The 14,726-nt window shown below is 43.4% G+C and overlaps 1 protein-coding gene across 22 annotated transcripts in view; it reads left to right on the top strand.

The window, feature by feature from the left end:
- Nucleotides 1–14,726, top strand: part of DLGAP1 (DLG associated protein 1) — a 908,014-nt gene that overhangs the window by 872,208 nt on the left and 21,080 nt on the right. For all 22 annotated transcript variants that reach the window (XM_058692592.1, XM_058692594.1, XM_058692590.1 and 19 more), the window contains one exon: nt 6,429–6,850. In XM_058692592.1, the coding sequence (XP_058548575.1) occupies nt 6,429–6,850 (422 nt within the window). The remainder of the gene's footprint in view (nt 1–6,428; nt 6,851–14,726) is intronic.

Raw genomic sequence — 14,726 nt, 5'->3', positions numbered from 1 at the left:
GAGCAGATGGATACTTGGATGATTTGCATAAAGTCTCTTGTCTTTCTTATCTCCATTTGGTGGAACCATCTCCTTCTCTCCTAGTATACCTTTTGTACATTATGAAATAATACTCAGACCCCCGGGGACATTTAATGCTAAGGGGGAAAAATGCATCAAAATGTGGTCGTGAATGACACCTGCCATTTCGGCAGGTCGGTGAATGCACAGATAGGGTCATAGGTGTTGAAGGAAATTGCCTTCAAGCTATTGTGAAAGCTGCTCCCCATTTCTAGAAACAAATGTCTCTGTGAATAGGATAATTCAAGTCTTGTTTTTTCACCAAAATTACCTCTATTTCCAAAATATTCTAAGTTTTAAAAATTTTCCTTGCTTCACACTTTAAAGCTCATGGCTTCATAACTGGATGTAACAAGCATGTGCAAAGGTAGTCTTGTTTTCTCTTTGAGCATAAAGTCAACGACTATAAAAGATCCTTTTGACTGTAAATGACTTAAATACATAAACAGTGGGGTTTGTAGTGAGTTGTGACTTTTCAACTAAGCAGGATTTTTTTTTATAGTTTATTTAATTATCTTGAGAGAGAGAGTGCGCATGATTACAGGAGGGACAGAGAGAGAGGGAAAGAGAGAGAATCCCAAGCAGGCTCCGAACTATCAGCACAGAGCCCAAGGCAGAACTCAACTCACAAACCATGAGATCATGACCTGAGCTGAAGTCAGATGCTTTAACAACTGAGCCACCCAGGTGCCCCTCAATTAAGCAAGATATTAAAACAAGAAGCCAACATTGAGACATCTTCTGACAGCCAGTTCGGGACCACAAACTTAGACTGTTGGCGGTCAAAGACAGCCCTCCTTTGCCAACCTGGAAGCTTGGACCAATTCCCACTGTTCACAGCTTCTTTGGAGTACTACATAGCCTAGGACCCACCCTTGATATTACATTTGGCAAATCACTTCTTTTCCTTGCCAAGTTAACAATACCATGACTTAGCCAAATAGCACTTACAATACACTGGAGTTTGAAAGGTGTGGCATTCATGCATTTCAAATTTTAAAAGCCTGACTCTTGGCATAATTCCTGATAAGCCTCATACATTTTCTCCTCCATTCCTTCCTTCCTTTTTTCTTCTCTCTCCCCCACCTCCATCTTTCTCCCTCCCTCTTTCCTTCCTCCCTTCCTTCCCTTCTTCTGTCTTCTCTCTCTCCCTCTCTTTGTTTTTCTTTCTTCCTTTTCACATGTTTTTACAGATAATGTAGTTTGCAAAAGAAAAATGATCCTCCAACTCACAAGCCTATGGCCTCCGTTTGACACCAAAATAAGACAGTAAGACGAATAATGAGTGAGACCTCTCAGGCTTTTGTTAGTTACCTGGGGTCAACAGTCAAGGAGTGACCTACTGCTCTGGTTACTGGGGCGCAGTCAGTTCGAGGATGTTTTGTTGAGACTCCTAACCAAGGTTCCTATAGTGACAGCCCATCAAGGATACTAGCACCTGCCCAGCTGGTACTGAAAGGGGGCTGGCAACATGCCAGGCCCTCTCAGAAGCTAGCTGATGATCACAAGCCCACTGTCAATACTGTCCGTTTCTTCCCTTTCTTTAATTGATAAACGCATTACAAAAGAGGGAGTTTTTACGTAGAAAACTTACTCTGTTTTCCTTTGCTGAAAGAGATCTTCAGATAAAAGAATGGACATAATGGATTTTGAATAATGAATGGATGCTTGTTTTGAGGTAGTTTTATTTTTTTAATGAATTTTTAAATATATTTATTTTTTTATTAATGCTTATTTATCTTTGAGAGAGAGACAGAGCAGGGGAGGGGCAGAGTGAGAGGGAGGCACAGAATCCAAAGCAGGCTCCAGGCTCCGAGCTGTCAGCACAGAGTCTGATACAGGGCTTGAACTCTTGAACCATGAGATCATGATCTGAGCCAAAGTCAGATGCTTAACCAACTGAGCCTATCCAGGTGCCCCTTGAGGTAGCTTTAAAATCTGTCAATAAGACAGTGCTGACCATCTCAAATGGGGAGCAGGAGGGTCCCTTCCCACTGAATCCGCGACAGGGTTGTATTCCGCCTAGGTTCCTCCATGAGCTGTTCTAACTGGGAAGCTGATCTGATGAGAGAGAATCTCTTTTTTAGCAGGTTTTAATTCTTGATCTCAATCTCCTCTCACCCCCACACCTTTCTTTTGATCTATCTTTTATATAAGGAGACGTCTTGGGTTTTTACATCAGTTAAAGGGTGCCATTTCACAAAATACCCAGATGGTTGCACTTTTGAAGAGTAGCATTTTCAGATCCCACATCTATTCAGCCTTGACAGCAGGCTTAGTGAAGAATGTCTAAAGCCTCCCACAAAGAAAGAACAAACAGCACAGAACTAGTGTTTCTCCCTTTGAAACTAGAGTTAGCCCTGGAAAGCAACCATTATGTGAATGAGAGGGATGAAGAAGATAACCAGAGGCTAGAGGATTCGGTAACAGAATGACTGAGTTCGTCTCCTCCAGATAAGTTTATGGCTTGGGTCTCACACAGTTGAACACCTTGCAAGTCCTAAAGACACTGACTGTGCTTGGGTTTTGTTTTGGTTTGTTTGTTTGTTTGTTTGTTTTGCTCGTGACTTAACTTTATTTAAATGCAGTCCCATCATGTGCCATCTTTGTGTTGATTTCTATGTGCAGAAAAGTCACCGGGAGGGGATGGGCAGCAGAAAATCCTCCTATTACACGTATAAATGTGTTTCAGAGAAAGTGCACAAAGTAACAGCAGAGTGAATGTGACCAAGTGACTTTCCCCTTGCTGTCCCAAACAGACAGGGTTTTGTGTTCCATACTGGTTGATCCAGTCTTTGGTTTCATGGTTTCCTGCTCCTTAGGTCAGAATATTGGCCGGTCCTTTACAGAAGTTGTCATGATTACACATTGTGCCTTCAGGGCATGAAGTACTAAGAAGCTTTACAACTGGCATTGTAGGTTTGGAAATGGCAAGCCCCTGGGGTCAGCTTATGGGTTTATACCACCTCTCAGCAACCGATCTCTTCTTCTTTTATTTTTTTTTAATGTTTATTTATTTATTTTTGAAAGGGATAGACAGAGAGCAAGCAGGGGAGGGGCAGAGAGAGAAAAGAGAGAATCCCAAGCAGGTTCCACGCTGTCAGTGCAGAGCCCAACTCAGGCTCAGACCCACAGACTGCAAGATCCTGACCTGAGTGGAAAGAGCGTTGGAGGCTCAAACCAGTGAGCCACTGTGTTTTTAAAAGTACAGAAATTCACCCAACAACGCCTTTTGTGTTCCTATCAAAATTCGAAAACAGCCATAACAACTTCATTGTGCTCTTCACTCAGAAGAAACTTTGCACTTGAAAGACATGAAACGTTTTGCAGAGCAGAACATTCTTTGAAAGCTCTGGGTGGAAGAAAGCACTTGCTTAAGGAACTTAATTGAGAGAAACAGGGCAGCCGGGACAGGGCTGCCTGAGTTCAAAGGCACCGCTTTTAATCCCAAACCTTTTTAATTTTCCTTAACTTTTATTTCTTTCTGGGTGACTAAACTGCAAACTTCTACTCATCTACTGCCAAGTAATTTTTCTTAAGAAGGTGGATACTTTACAGGATTCAGAGCCAGGAGCCCTCTATCAGGAATGCTGGTGGTATGGTTTTGTGTAGGTAAAAACAGAGGCACAGGAGAGGTCACTCTGTTTTGTGTGTGGAACAGACTCTGTCTCTGGCAAGTTTGCTGCGATTGAGAAAAAAATAAGGCACTTCTTTAAGTCTGGAAAATGCAATGCCTCTGGCAATCCATGATCTTGGAGAGTGAAGCCCAGTGTTCTCATAGTTGAGATTTGGTGTTAGTAGAACAGCCAGACTGCAAGTTGACTTGCAATGTCAACTGTTGCAAGGAGAGGCATCCAATTCACACACCTGCGTCTGCAAAGAAAGCTGAGCTTCAGGAGATGACATTTAACATTCAGGGGGATGAATAAGAAGAATGCAGAAAAGGCCGGCTGCAGCCAAGACGTAGTGGCTATTGGAAGAATCACGTGACCAAAACTGTTCTTCCTTTCGCTCCAGTACAAGACATCTGTACCATGGCTTTCAGACTTTCACACTATGTGATTCTTTTTTTGGCCCATTTGAGAGTTAAGGATCTTATAAAATGACCAGCTAAAATACCTTCAACAGAAGTAATTTCTTGAAGACAGCAAACAATGAGATGGGCCAGCTTTTTTTTGACTGCTCTACCTTCATAAAATGAGTGGCCAGAATCACCCCATATTTGATTATGCTGATCATCCTAACAACTAACACAGATCAATAGTGTAGCCACCTTTTTTCCTAAAGCTTTATTTTCTAGGGGAAAACAATGGATTTGTTGTGATGCAAAACAGTATGGTAGATCCTCAAAAAATTAAAAATAGAATTACTGTATGATACAGTAATTTCTCTTCTGGGTTTATACGCAAAACAATGGAAAACTCAGTCTCAAAGAGATATTTGTACACTCATGTCCAAAGAAGCATTATTCAAAATAGCCAAAAGGTGGAAGCAACCCAAGTGTCCAGCTACAAATGAATGGATAAACAAAATGTGGTATATACAGAAAACGGACTATCATTCAGCCTTAAAAAGGAAGGAAATTCTGACATATGTTATAGCATGGAAGAAGCTTAAAGACATTTTGCTACATGAGGGGCGCCTGTGGCTCAGTCAGTTTAGCGTCCAAATGGTGGTTTAGGCTCAGGTCATGATCTCACAGTTTGTGATTTCGAGCCCCACCTCAGGCTCTATGCTGACAGCTGCCTGGAATTCTCTCTCTCCCCCTCTCTCCCTCCCTTCCCCCCTCTCTCTCTATCAAAACTAAACTGTAAAAAAAGGCATCATGCTAGGTGAAATAATCCAGTCCTAAAAGGACAAATACAGTATGGTTCCACTTATATGAGAGAGCTAGAGAAGTCAAATTCCATAGAGACAGAACGTAGAATGGTGGTTGACATAGGCTGGGAGGAAGGGGCCGAGGGGAGCTGTTTACTGGGTACAGTTTCAACTGAGAAAGCTGAAAACATTCTGGAGACGCATGATGGTAATGGTTGTACAACAATGTGAATGTACTTAATGCCAGTGAACCACACGCTTAAAAATGGTTTAAGCAGTAAATTTTATGTTATGTATATTTTTTCACAATAAAAAGTAAATAAAAATATTAGATCAAGAGGTCACCTTAATAAAAGAGTTCGGGGGCACCTGAGTGGCTCAATTGATTAAGCATCTGACTTCCGCTCAGGTCATGATCTCACAGTTTCTGAGTTCGAGCTCACATTAGGCTCTTTGCTGTCAGTGGCTGAACCCTCTTGGATCCTCTGTCTCCCTCTCTCTGCCCCTCCCCTGCTCTCTCTCTCTCTCAAAAACAAACAATTTAAAAAAAAAGTAAAGAGTAGGCAACAGGCACAGGACGCTGCCTTCGGTAGACTTATATTCTCTGCCATTGTTGCCTGCCTGCTCTACGAGCTAATGAAGTTTTTTGTAAGTGTTTTAAATTACTTCAGGCCCACACCTCCCCTTGCCCCTTGTCTGAGAAAGAATTCACTGGTCCTCTGTTCTTCTCCACCCCTCCCACCTTCCATATGCCCTCCCCTTCATTGTCAGGGTCAACTAGAGATGTCAGAGCCATCTGGTTGAAAACCACCGATTACATGAATATCCTTATAAAATGCTCAGACTGAATCTGCGAACAGGTTGTCTTGTATCCTCTTGGTACAAGGACTGTGGGAAGGGAAATTAAAGGTGCAGAGGAGAATGGTACCAGAGAACTCTAGAACTGTGAGCTGATTTTGCCCCAAAGGCTTTGTGTCAAATGGTAATAATGACCTTTCGATCAAGAGACAGGTGAATGAATCCTCACCAGGGGAAGGAGTTTTAATTTTAAGGGGAACCTAATGACATTTTGGTTTGATTTCAGAAAGTCTTACTTCGTAAACGCTGTCCCTAGAAAAAAATGTGGTTATGCAGGATTCACAATAGGCCTGGACCAGGTTGGGTTGCTTTTGTTTCCTGGATTTTTAAGCAAATTATGCAGAATTGTTTCCTTACCCCTCAGCAACCTGAATATCAGAATTCGAGCCATCCCAGCTTTGTGGAGGAAGTTGGGACTCTGGACATTTTGCTGGCTTTCACAGCTACACACATTGCTTCTAACATTTCTCTAGAGATGCTTTAATATTGTATTGAACAAAAATGAGAGAGCCATGATATGTATATAAGAGCTATCGCAACCGATATGCTTGTGTCAAGGGCCTATCCCCCCCCCCCCCCCGCCAGACTGAGAGGGTAGGACCCCCTGCTGCCATACCCATGAAGAAAAGTAGAAATGCTCTCGCCTCGAGAAATAGCCTTGAACTCAAACTTCCTTTCCCCATTCCTCCAAGCTTCCGCAGGTTCACTCGATCCAACAGCGTGACGACAGCCGTACAGGCCGACCTGGACTTCCACGATAATCTGGAAAACTCTCTGGAGTCTATAGAGGACAATTCGTGCCCCGGCCCTATGGCCAGACAGTTCTCCCGGGACGCGAGCACCTCCACCGTCAGCATCCAGGGCTCAGGAAACCACTACCACGCCTGCGCAGCCGACGACGACTTCGATGCGGATTTTGACCCTTCGATTCTGCCTCCCCCGGATCCCTGGATTGACTCGATCACCGAAGACCCCCTGGAGGCCGTCCAAAGGTCGGTGTGCCACCGGGACGGCCACTGGTTTCTGAAGCTCCTCCAAGCAGAGCGGGACCGCATGGAAGGGTGGTGCCAGCAGATGGAGCGAGAAGAGCGGGAAAACAACCTGCCGGAAGACAGTAAGTAACGCCCGCTGCGCATTCCGCACTTCCGGCGCTCGCGCGCGGGCTGAGCGGCGTCTTTAGGCTTGGCGCTCCCTTCCCTACCGGTTCCGGTGTCCGGCCCTGCAGCTCCGCACCCCGCCGCCCGGACTGGGTGGGATCGCTGGGCCATTCCGGCTGAGCGTCCAGATGCCCCGCGCTGCACGATAAAAAGAAACCGGCTGGGCGGGTGTAACACCTTCGCCAGCTCCAGCCCCAAGCCCTCTAGCTCTAGATCTCTTCTCTGAAAAGTACCAAGCTCAACGTGGCGGGGGGGGGGGGGGGGGGGGGGGGGGGGGGGGGGTGCAGTTCGAGTTCCTACAACCGCTCCTCTTTCCCAAGAGGATCCTGAAATGGGTGCTGATTCTTAAGGGATTGACAGTAATTCTGACGAGTGTCCAGGGTCACCGGTGCAGGTGCACTGGGCATTTATAATCTCACAGTTTTATTACTTTCCGTAACGTACGATATGAAAACAAGGCCGATAATGCATAGGCCAGTAGGGACCAGGCTTATTCAGATTCATAAGCCCGTTTAGCATGCACTTTCATTGGTTTTAGGAAGGCAAACCCTCAGCCACTAAGTTAACACAAATTTCAACGTAACGGGTTAAAGTAAATGATGAATAAATAAATGATGGGGGCTGTGCACACTGTTATTCTCAAACTTGGCTTTTTAACACAATAATTCCTATTAACAAATGACAACAAGGGGCGCCTGACTGGCTGAGTCCATAGAGCATGAGACTGTTGATCTCAGTGTCTTGAGTCCAAGCCCCTCATTGGGCATAGAGCTTACGTTAAACACACACACACACACACACACACACACACACACAGTTGACAAAATGACCAGGTTACCTCAATTCTAAGGCATGTTTTCCACATTTTTAACAATTCTGAAATTGGGATATAGTTTATAATCAGCGTGTATTTCAGTGTTGTGTGTTTATTTTCCTCTGAAAAACAATTATCAAATGAATGGTGGATCCTCCAACTGATGATATTTTTGAATCAAAGAAATTTAGGCATTTAGGGGTAAGCATTTAAGCCTATCTTCATTTTTGCGTGGGAACTACCTAGAAGAGTATTGTTATGATGTGACTTTTTAGACCTGTTTTTTAAATCATTTAACTTTTTCTCATAAAAAATATAAAACATGCACAGAAGTAGAGAGTTTAGTACAATGTACCTATCACCCAACACCACTGGCCAGCCTCATTTTATCTTCCCCCATTAGTCATTTTTGCTGGATTACCTTAAAGAAAGTCCAAAGCATTGTGGCACATTACTATGTACCCACTGATAAGGATTTTTTTTACATAATCATCATACATTATCATCCCTAATAAAAATATCAATAATTTCTTTATAATTAGACCTTGAGCCTATGTCTAATTGTGGTAAATAGACTTACTAAATGAACCAAACTAATTGTGTCACGAGGCAGTGAGTTTTCCATCAAGGAAGTATTTTTTTATGAAAACTGAGTCTGGAAAAGAATAATTAGCAGACTGTGGGATTTCCTCCCTGTGTCTTGCTCTCAGCTCTTCTCTGCACTCATTCCTCTTGCCTGAACCCTATCAACTGGCTGACTAGCTTATTTGTTGCCTTGATGAGCAGGTTAGAAAACCCGTAAGTAGGTTTCTGAAACGTTCCTCATGTTATAAGTGCAAACAACTTAGCAGTGGAAGAGTAATCTCCTTGACAGTTGACCCTAACCGTTGATGTCACTCCAGGCTCACCTGAATGTTGATCCACAAGCAGAATTAGCTTTTTGCCCTGGTGACAGGAGAGGGAGACACCACCCAGCAGCAATGGATGGGGTGGGTTTCAGTAAGGAAGTCTTAGCAGTAACATCTTCCTCCCTTCTTTTCCCTTGGTGGCTATACCCAGAGTTGATTAGATTTTCCTAGGAAAAATGCTGGTGTCTAAGGAGCAACAGCCTCTGATGTATTTATTGCTCAACAGAACAAGCTAATTTTCAGATTTCGGTGCATTCACCTCATTAGTTCAGGACTCATTCTAGCTTCCTGGTTGACTTCCTATAGGACCCAGGAAAGTCACTCGTGTGTTTTCTTCCCATCTAAGACTGGATCTACTTCTCTCAACCCAGCTTTATAGTGATGCACAAGGACAGTCATGGTATAACGATTTAGGAAAATCTTCTGCAACACTAAAGGAGCCCTGACAACAAGTTACCACGTTTTGATACAAACACATGTATTTGAAAGGTGACAATCTTGTCAGAAAACCAGGTTCTCATTGTGTGTTCAGGATCAAAGAGAAGCATTTTGTATTTTGAAATGTGCACTCTTGGAAAAGTCCCAAAGTAATGAACATGAAGGAGCAACCCATTTATTCACTGTTACAGAATTTTACTTCACATGTTACTTAAAGCATTGATTTATAAATAGAATTTAGCAAATCCATTCCATAGGAAGGTATTTTGCTATAATGAGATTTCTTCTAAAGAATAAAAACTGCTGTCTTTGTCCCTGAAGATCCCACCATTAATAAGCTATACTCCTTACGGACATTTTCTTCGCAGTAGAGATACATTTTATCAAATCTCCACTTTATTTTGCAAGGTTGCTGCCTGGGGGGAGGTGTGAGGGTCATGGTTGCAGAACAGACAAAGATAACTAGGGGTGGGAGTATTTCTTGGTACTTTGTTTTAAAAGTACTCAGCTGGATAAATTAGTCTTAGATGGCAAGTATGCGGTGAAACCTGCTTCACTGGGGAGTTGGTCTTCCTTCCTCGTTTGAAACATATGTTAATATCAGAAACCCCTTCTCTAATTAAAAATAGTTACACTCAGCAGCAATAAATAGAACAGAACAGTGGAGGTGATGGTCTGAGTTCTGTCTGCTCAGCGTCCACTGTCCCTTGGACCAAGGTCCCTAACAACCCCCGATCTCAAAAAAATCCTAGGATTTCTAGAATACAGTTTGAAAGCCAATGGTCTGTAGTGAAGAGTCCAAATTATTAGTTTTTTTAATATAACTTTATAACTTTAGATCAAACAACTAACACAAAGTTTAGATGAAAATGCCTTTATGCATGCTTTTGTAAATGTACAAAACTGATTCAAATCCATAACATCTATTCACATACGCCCATCTCGCCTACAAAATATGGCTCTCCCTTCAAGTCTCAGCTTGGGCCTCACCTTCTGAAAGTCTTTGCGGAATGCCTCCCCTCAGGCTGAGTTGGGTGTGTCTCCCTCGTGATTCCATAATAGCCTGTATATCTGTCTATCAGCTCTTTCCAACATTATTTTACAGCAGCCTATGTGTCTCTCTCCTCCACTGAAAAATGAGCTGAGGACAGAAATTATTCTTATCTCATTCATCTTTATAGACACTGCCCCTCTGATGGTTCCTGGTACATAGGAGGGGATCAGTGAATATGTATTTGAGTCTGGGAAATATTTTGGAAATTCTGTGTTACAAAAGTATTTTACCTTGCAAAATGTTTTTTCTTCAATAGTTACAGAATTTTCAATGAGTAACTAGAAGTCGTTGTTGCCAAAAGTAGGAAGGGGGCAGGGGGATCCTTGGTGAGATTAAGAGCCCTGCCGATCAGAACAAGGGTTTGGCAGAGGGAGAGGAACACCTGGCATAGAAATGATAGAACCCGGGGTGCCTGAGTGGCTCAGTCAGTTGAGCGTCCGACTTCAACTCAGGTCACGATCTCGCGGTCCGCGAGTTCAAGCCCCGCGTCAGGCTCTGGGCTGATGGCTCGCAGCCTGGAGCCCGCTTCCGATTCTGTGTCTCCTTCTCTCTCCGCCCCTCCCCCATTCATGCTCCATCTCTCTCTGTCTCAAAAATAAATAAACGTTAAAAAAATTAAAAAAAAAAAAAAAGAAATGGTAGAACCCTTCTGTGTCGGTCAGCAGGATGATCTGGAGGAATCCTGTATGTCCTGCCCAGTTCTTGGGATGTGATTCCATGCGACAAGCACTTGCAAGCTTTATCTTTCAGGCCCAGGAGCTTCAATTCACCAGCATTCCAGAATTCTGAATAGTGCAGAGGTAACTCCACATGCCCAGGTCAAAGAGTCGCCAGTTCCAAAGGAGGCAAATCCAAATCAGTGAGGGTCTCACCAGACAGCCATAGCCACCCTCCATGGGAAGAAGGGAGAACAGAAGCACATGAAAGAATATTCATCTTGTCCTTACAATACCCCGGGCAATGGGCTGGACACTGACAGGTGTTTTATTTGCCCTCAAAACAGCTCTCTGGCAGTATCTTGTCCAAGGTCACAGAACACAGAAGTGTCTGATGGAACAGATACAACATGAATAACATTTGACAAGATAATGATACTCTTGTGTGTCACTCAGTGCTGTCCTCTAAAGCTCTCCATACATATCTGTCCCTTGCTCCTCGGCAACCACAATTCTGTTCTGATAACTGGGACTGGAGCTGCGGAGAGCCTTTGTTTTACTCATTCTCTAATTTAACCTTTTCTTTTTTTATAAGAGGCTCGGTGAGGAAGAGAGGCCAAGCCTGTCTGGTAGGCACAGCCAATTTCTGAGTAACCAGCTTTAAAAAAAAATCTGTGTACACCCAGAAAAATAGCTTTGACAAATGAGTCAAGCCCAGATATATCTGTCTCTTGGCCAAGCCACCTTATGTGTTCTTTGGGTCCCGTACAAGGCGGTACATTCAGGGTACATGACGAAGGTGGCTCTTTGACAAATCCCTTCCAGGATACGTAGTCTTCAAAATCATCATGGAAGTGTAAGTAGAATAGAGTGAGAGAAAGGAAGACTCGGACCATACTTGCTTAATTTATTTTCTGAGGCACTGGAATGATCCCAATTCTTAAATACTCAAAAATGTTTGGTGAATATACTTAATGCCTCTGAACTGTACACTTAAAAATGGTTCAGGGGCGCCTGGGTGGCTCAGTCAGTTGAGCATCTGACTCTCATTTTAGGTCATGATCTCATGGTCATGGCTCCGGGCCCTGCATGGGGCTTGGCGCTGGGCGTGGAGCCTGCTTGGGATTCTCTTTCTCCCTCTCTCTCTCTGCTCCTCCCTTGCTTGTGTATGGAAGGAAGGAAGGAAGGAAGGAAGGAAGGAAGGAAGGAAGGAAGGAAGGAAGGAAGAAAGAAAGTGGGAGGGAGAGAATGGTTGAAATGGTAGGTCTGATGTATATTTTATCACACACAAAAAATCCCACCCTCCCTTCCAAAAAAAGCCTACAGCAGCTGAAGGTACTGGAATAAGCTACCTATCATCACATTCACAGTCATCAGGCTCATAAGAATATAAGGTATTTTGTTACATTTTGTTTAAATGTAAAATACACTGCGTTCCTGGGGGATAATAAAGAAGTTGGAAGCCGAACCTTCTCACTCAATGGGAGCATGAGGTATAGATGCAGGGTGGGGTAGTTGCAGTAATGTTTCTTGATTAGAGAATTAAAAAAAGAAAGGAACCACCCGATTTTAAATACTTTTTCAGTTCTCAATTATTTTATGATGCTATTATCCTGAGTCTGACAGCTGCTTCCTAGGGACGTTGTTTTTGGCATTTCAGGACTGGAAAGCACTTTCCTGGTTTACCTGAAGCGGTTAAACACGCACGACCAAGGGCGGCATGAGAAAAGGCATTTGTGGTTGCCTGGTAGTGTCGTGTTATCTTTGAAAAGCATAACTATAAATTCTCTGGGTGTGTGGAGCTATTATGTTCCCTGATAAAATGAAAGCAGAGCGAGGACTTTCGTTCCTGTTTCCAATGTTCATCCCTAACAGCCGATTGTGGGGTTTGGGGCTTGGTAACAAAGTAATGAAAATCTGCAGTGAGTGAGGTTTCCTCCAAGCCCTGGCAGCTGACAGAATGCTTGTTCCCCCAGCTCTTGAAGTAAAATGATACAAGCTTTTCTCAGACAATGAAGCCCTTGTGTGGAACAGCTGTCTCGGGGAGATGGCTCAGTGCTATTTGACAGTGGCTTGTATGTTACATAGATACGTCTGGTATTATCTGACCGGGAATGAAATGGCCAGATGGAACCAAACGCTCCCGACTAGGAATGCAGTCTAGCAATGTGGGTTAAAAACAGAGGCTCGGGTTTCAGCGGCCCTACGATGAAATACTGGTTGATTGTACTTGGAAATCTATCTTTGCCTCCTGAATTGTGGACAACTTATATGTGGAATTTTCAGGCTTTATCTGAAATAAACTGATAAACCTAGAGCGTGTGCAGGAGGCAGATTAATTCCACTTTAATTTTACCTGGTAACAGCATCCAAGTTAGTGAAACTTGGCCTTGGGTCCCCCAGAAGGCTTGTGAGCCTTGGCAGCAAATGCGGGGCTGGAAACGAAACCTGAAAAGGGGTTTGCCTGGTTTCAGGTTGAGTTACGGAAGCTGTGCACAGTCATCGTTGTGACCGTCTATCGGTGCCATCACCAGGGTTACTCTGCCCAGGTGCCTGTGTTGTGTCCCGGCAGCCTGTGGGTGGCAAACAGAGAAGCTCTCTCTCTGATTTCTGCAACTCATCTGCCTCAAGCCTTATGTATTTCTAAGCAGGACGAGGTGGGTGTATTCTAGCTCCTTTCTATTTTATTCTCATCTTACTTTTGAAGTGACCTTCAAAAATTCCCTCCCTGCCCCAGGACCCCCCCCCCACACACACCCATACACATATATGCATGTGCGAGCACATATGTGCACACACACACACACACACACACACCCTGCATAGTCTCTTTTTTAAGGTCTGGCCACCCTGAAATTAGTGACCGCAGAGGAAGTGGCAGTAATGAAAAGGAAATCGTGTATAATGTGCCTTATGTTTAACCTTCTGGAATGCTCAGTTCAGTTTGCTCTGCACAGCACTGGGCACAAAGAAGAAGGTTTGGGTGCCAGAAGGACATTACAGAGCATCCTTTTGTGGGTGTGTTGCACTGGGAGTGGTCTCAGGGCTGAGGAGGGTGCTGAGGCATGGAGAGGTGGAGTGTGTGACCTGCAATGATCTTCTGTTCTCTAGGCCAGTGGGATTCCATCATTCCAGACTGCCTCTGTACTGCAGAGAAGCAGGGATTCCAGAGAGGGACTGAGGCAAGATCTCTGATGGTTTTCTCTAACAACAACTATTCATGTGGGATATAATTGCAATGGACTTCAAACACAGCATTCAGTTCTTTTCTTCTGTATTACCAAGAGAACTGTTTTATAATTTCATTCTATTCCGTTTTCAAAGGCTCAAGAACTATATTTTTCTATGGGATGTGTATACTGCTATTATTTCATGGCTGTTGTAAATCGAGATATGGGTTGAAGTATAACCATCTTTTACGAGTAAGACTCTTGGATTATGAACTGGGAGAAAAAAATAAAGTTAGCTGAGCTTTTGAAAACTTGCTCTTTACAAACAAAGCAATATTTTCTTCCATGTTTTAACCCTTTGGAAGCTTTTAGCTTATGAGACTATTTCTACTTGAGAATTCTCTCTCTATTCATTATTCCCTGAGTTTTGGCTCCTTTAAAAAAAAAAAAAAAAAAGGAAGCATTCTTGTAAAATGCCGAGCAAGCACTGTCAGCCAGGAATGAAACAGATCCATGTTTTCTATGGAGACCTTTTGTTGACAGCAGGTCTGGATCACAAATGTGTTTGAGAAGCAGCTGGGCAATTGGTTGGAGAAATTCTTTTCAGGGAGGACACATTTGTAAATAAGAATGTCTCTACATGAATAATCCCAACTTGAAATCCCACAGATTTGGTGTGACAAAGCCACATAAATTTCAAGTAAGTGGGTGGATCCACTTTTTACAAATTCCTTTTCCCTCTTCATCCCTAAAATCTACAATGTTGGGGGTGGGGGAGAAGCCAGGTGAGTGA

Source organism: Neofelis nebulosa, chromosome 11 (assembly GCF_028018385.1).
Source record: "Neofelis nebulosa isolate mNeoNeb1 chromosome 11, mNeoNeb1.pri, whole genome shotgun sequence".
Lineage (NCBI taxonomy): Eukaryota > Metazoa > Chordata > Mammalia > Carnivora > Felidae > Neofelis > Neofelis nebulosa.
This window is presented reverse-complemented; position numbering and strand designations above follow the sequence as displayed.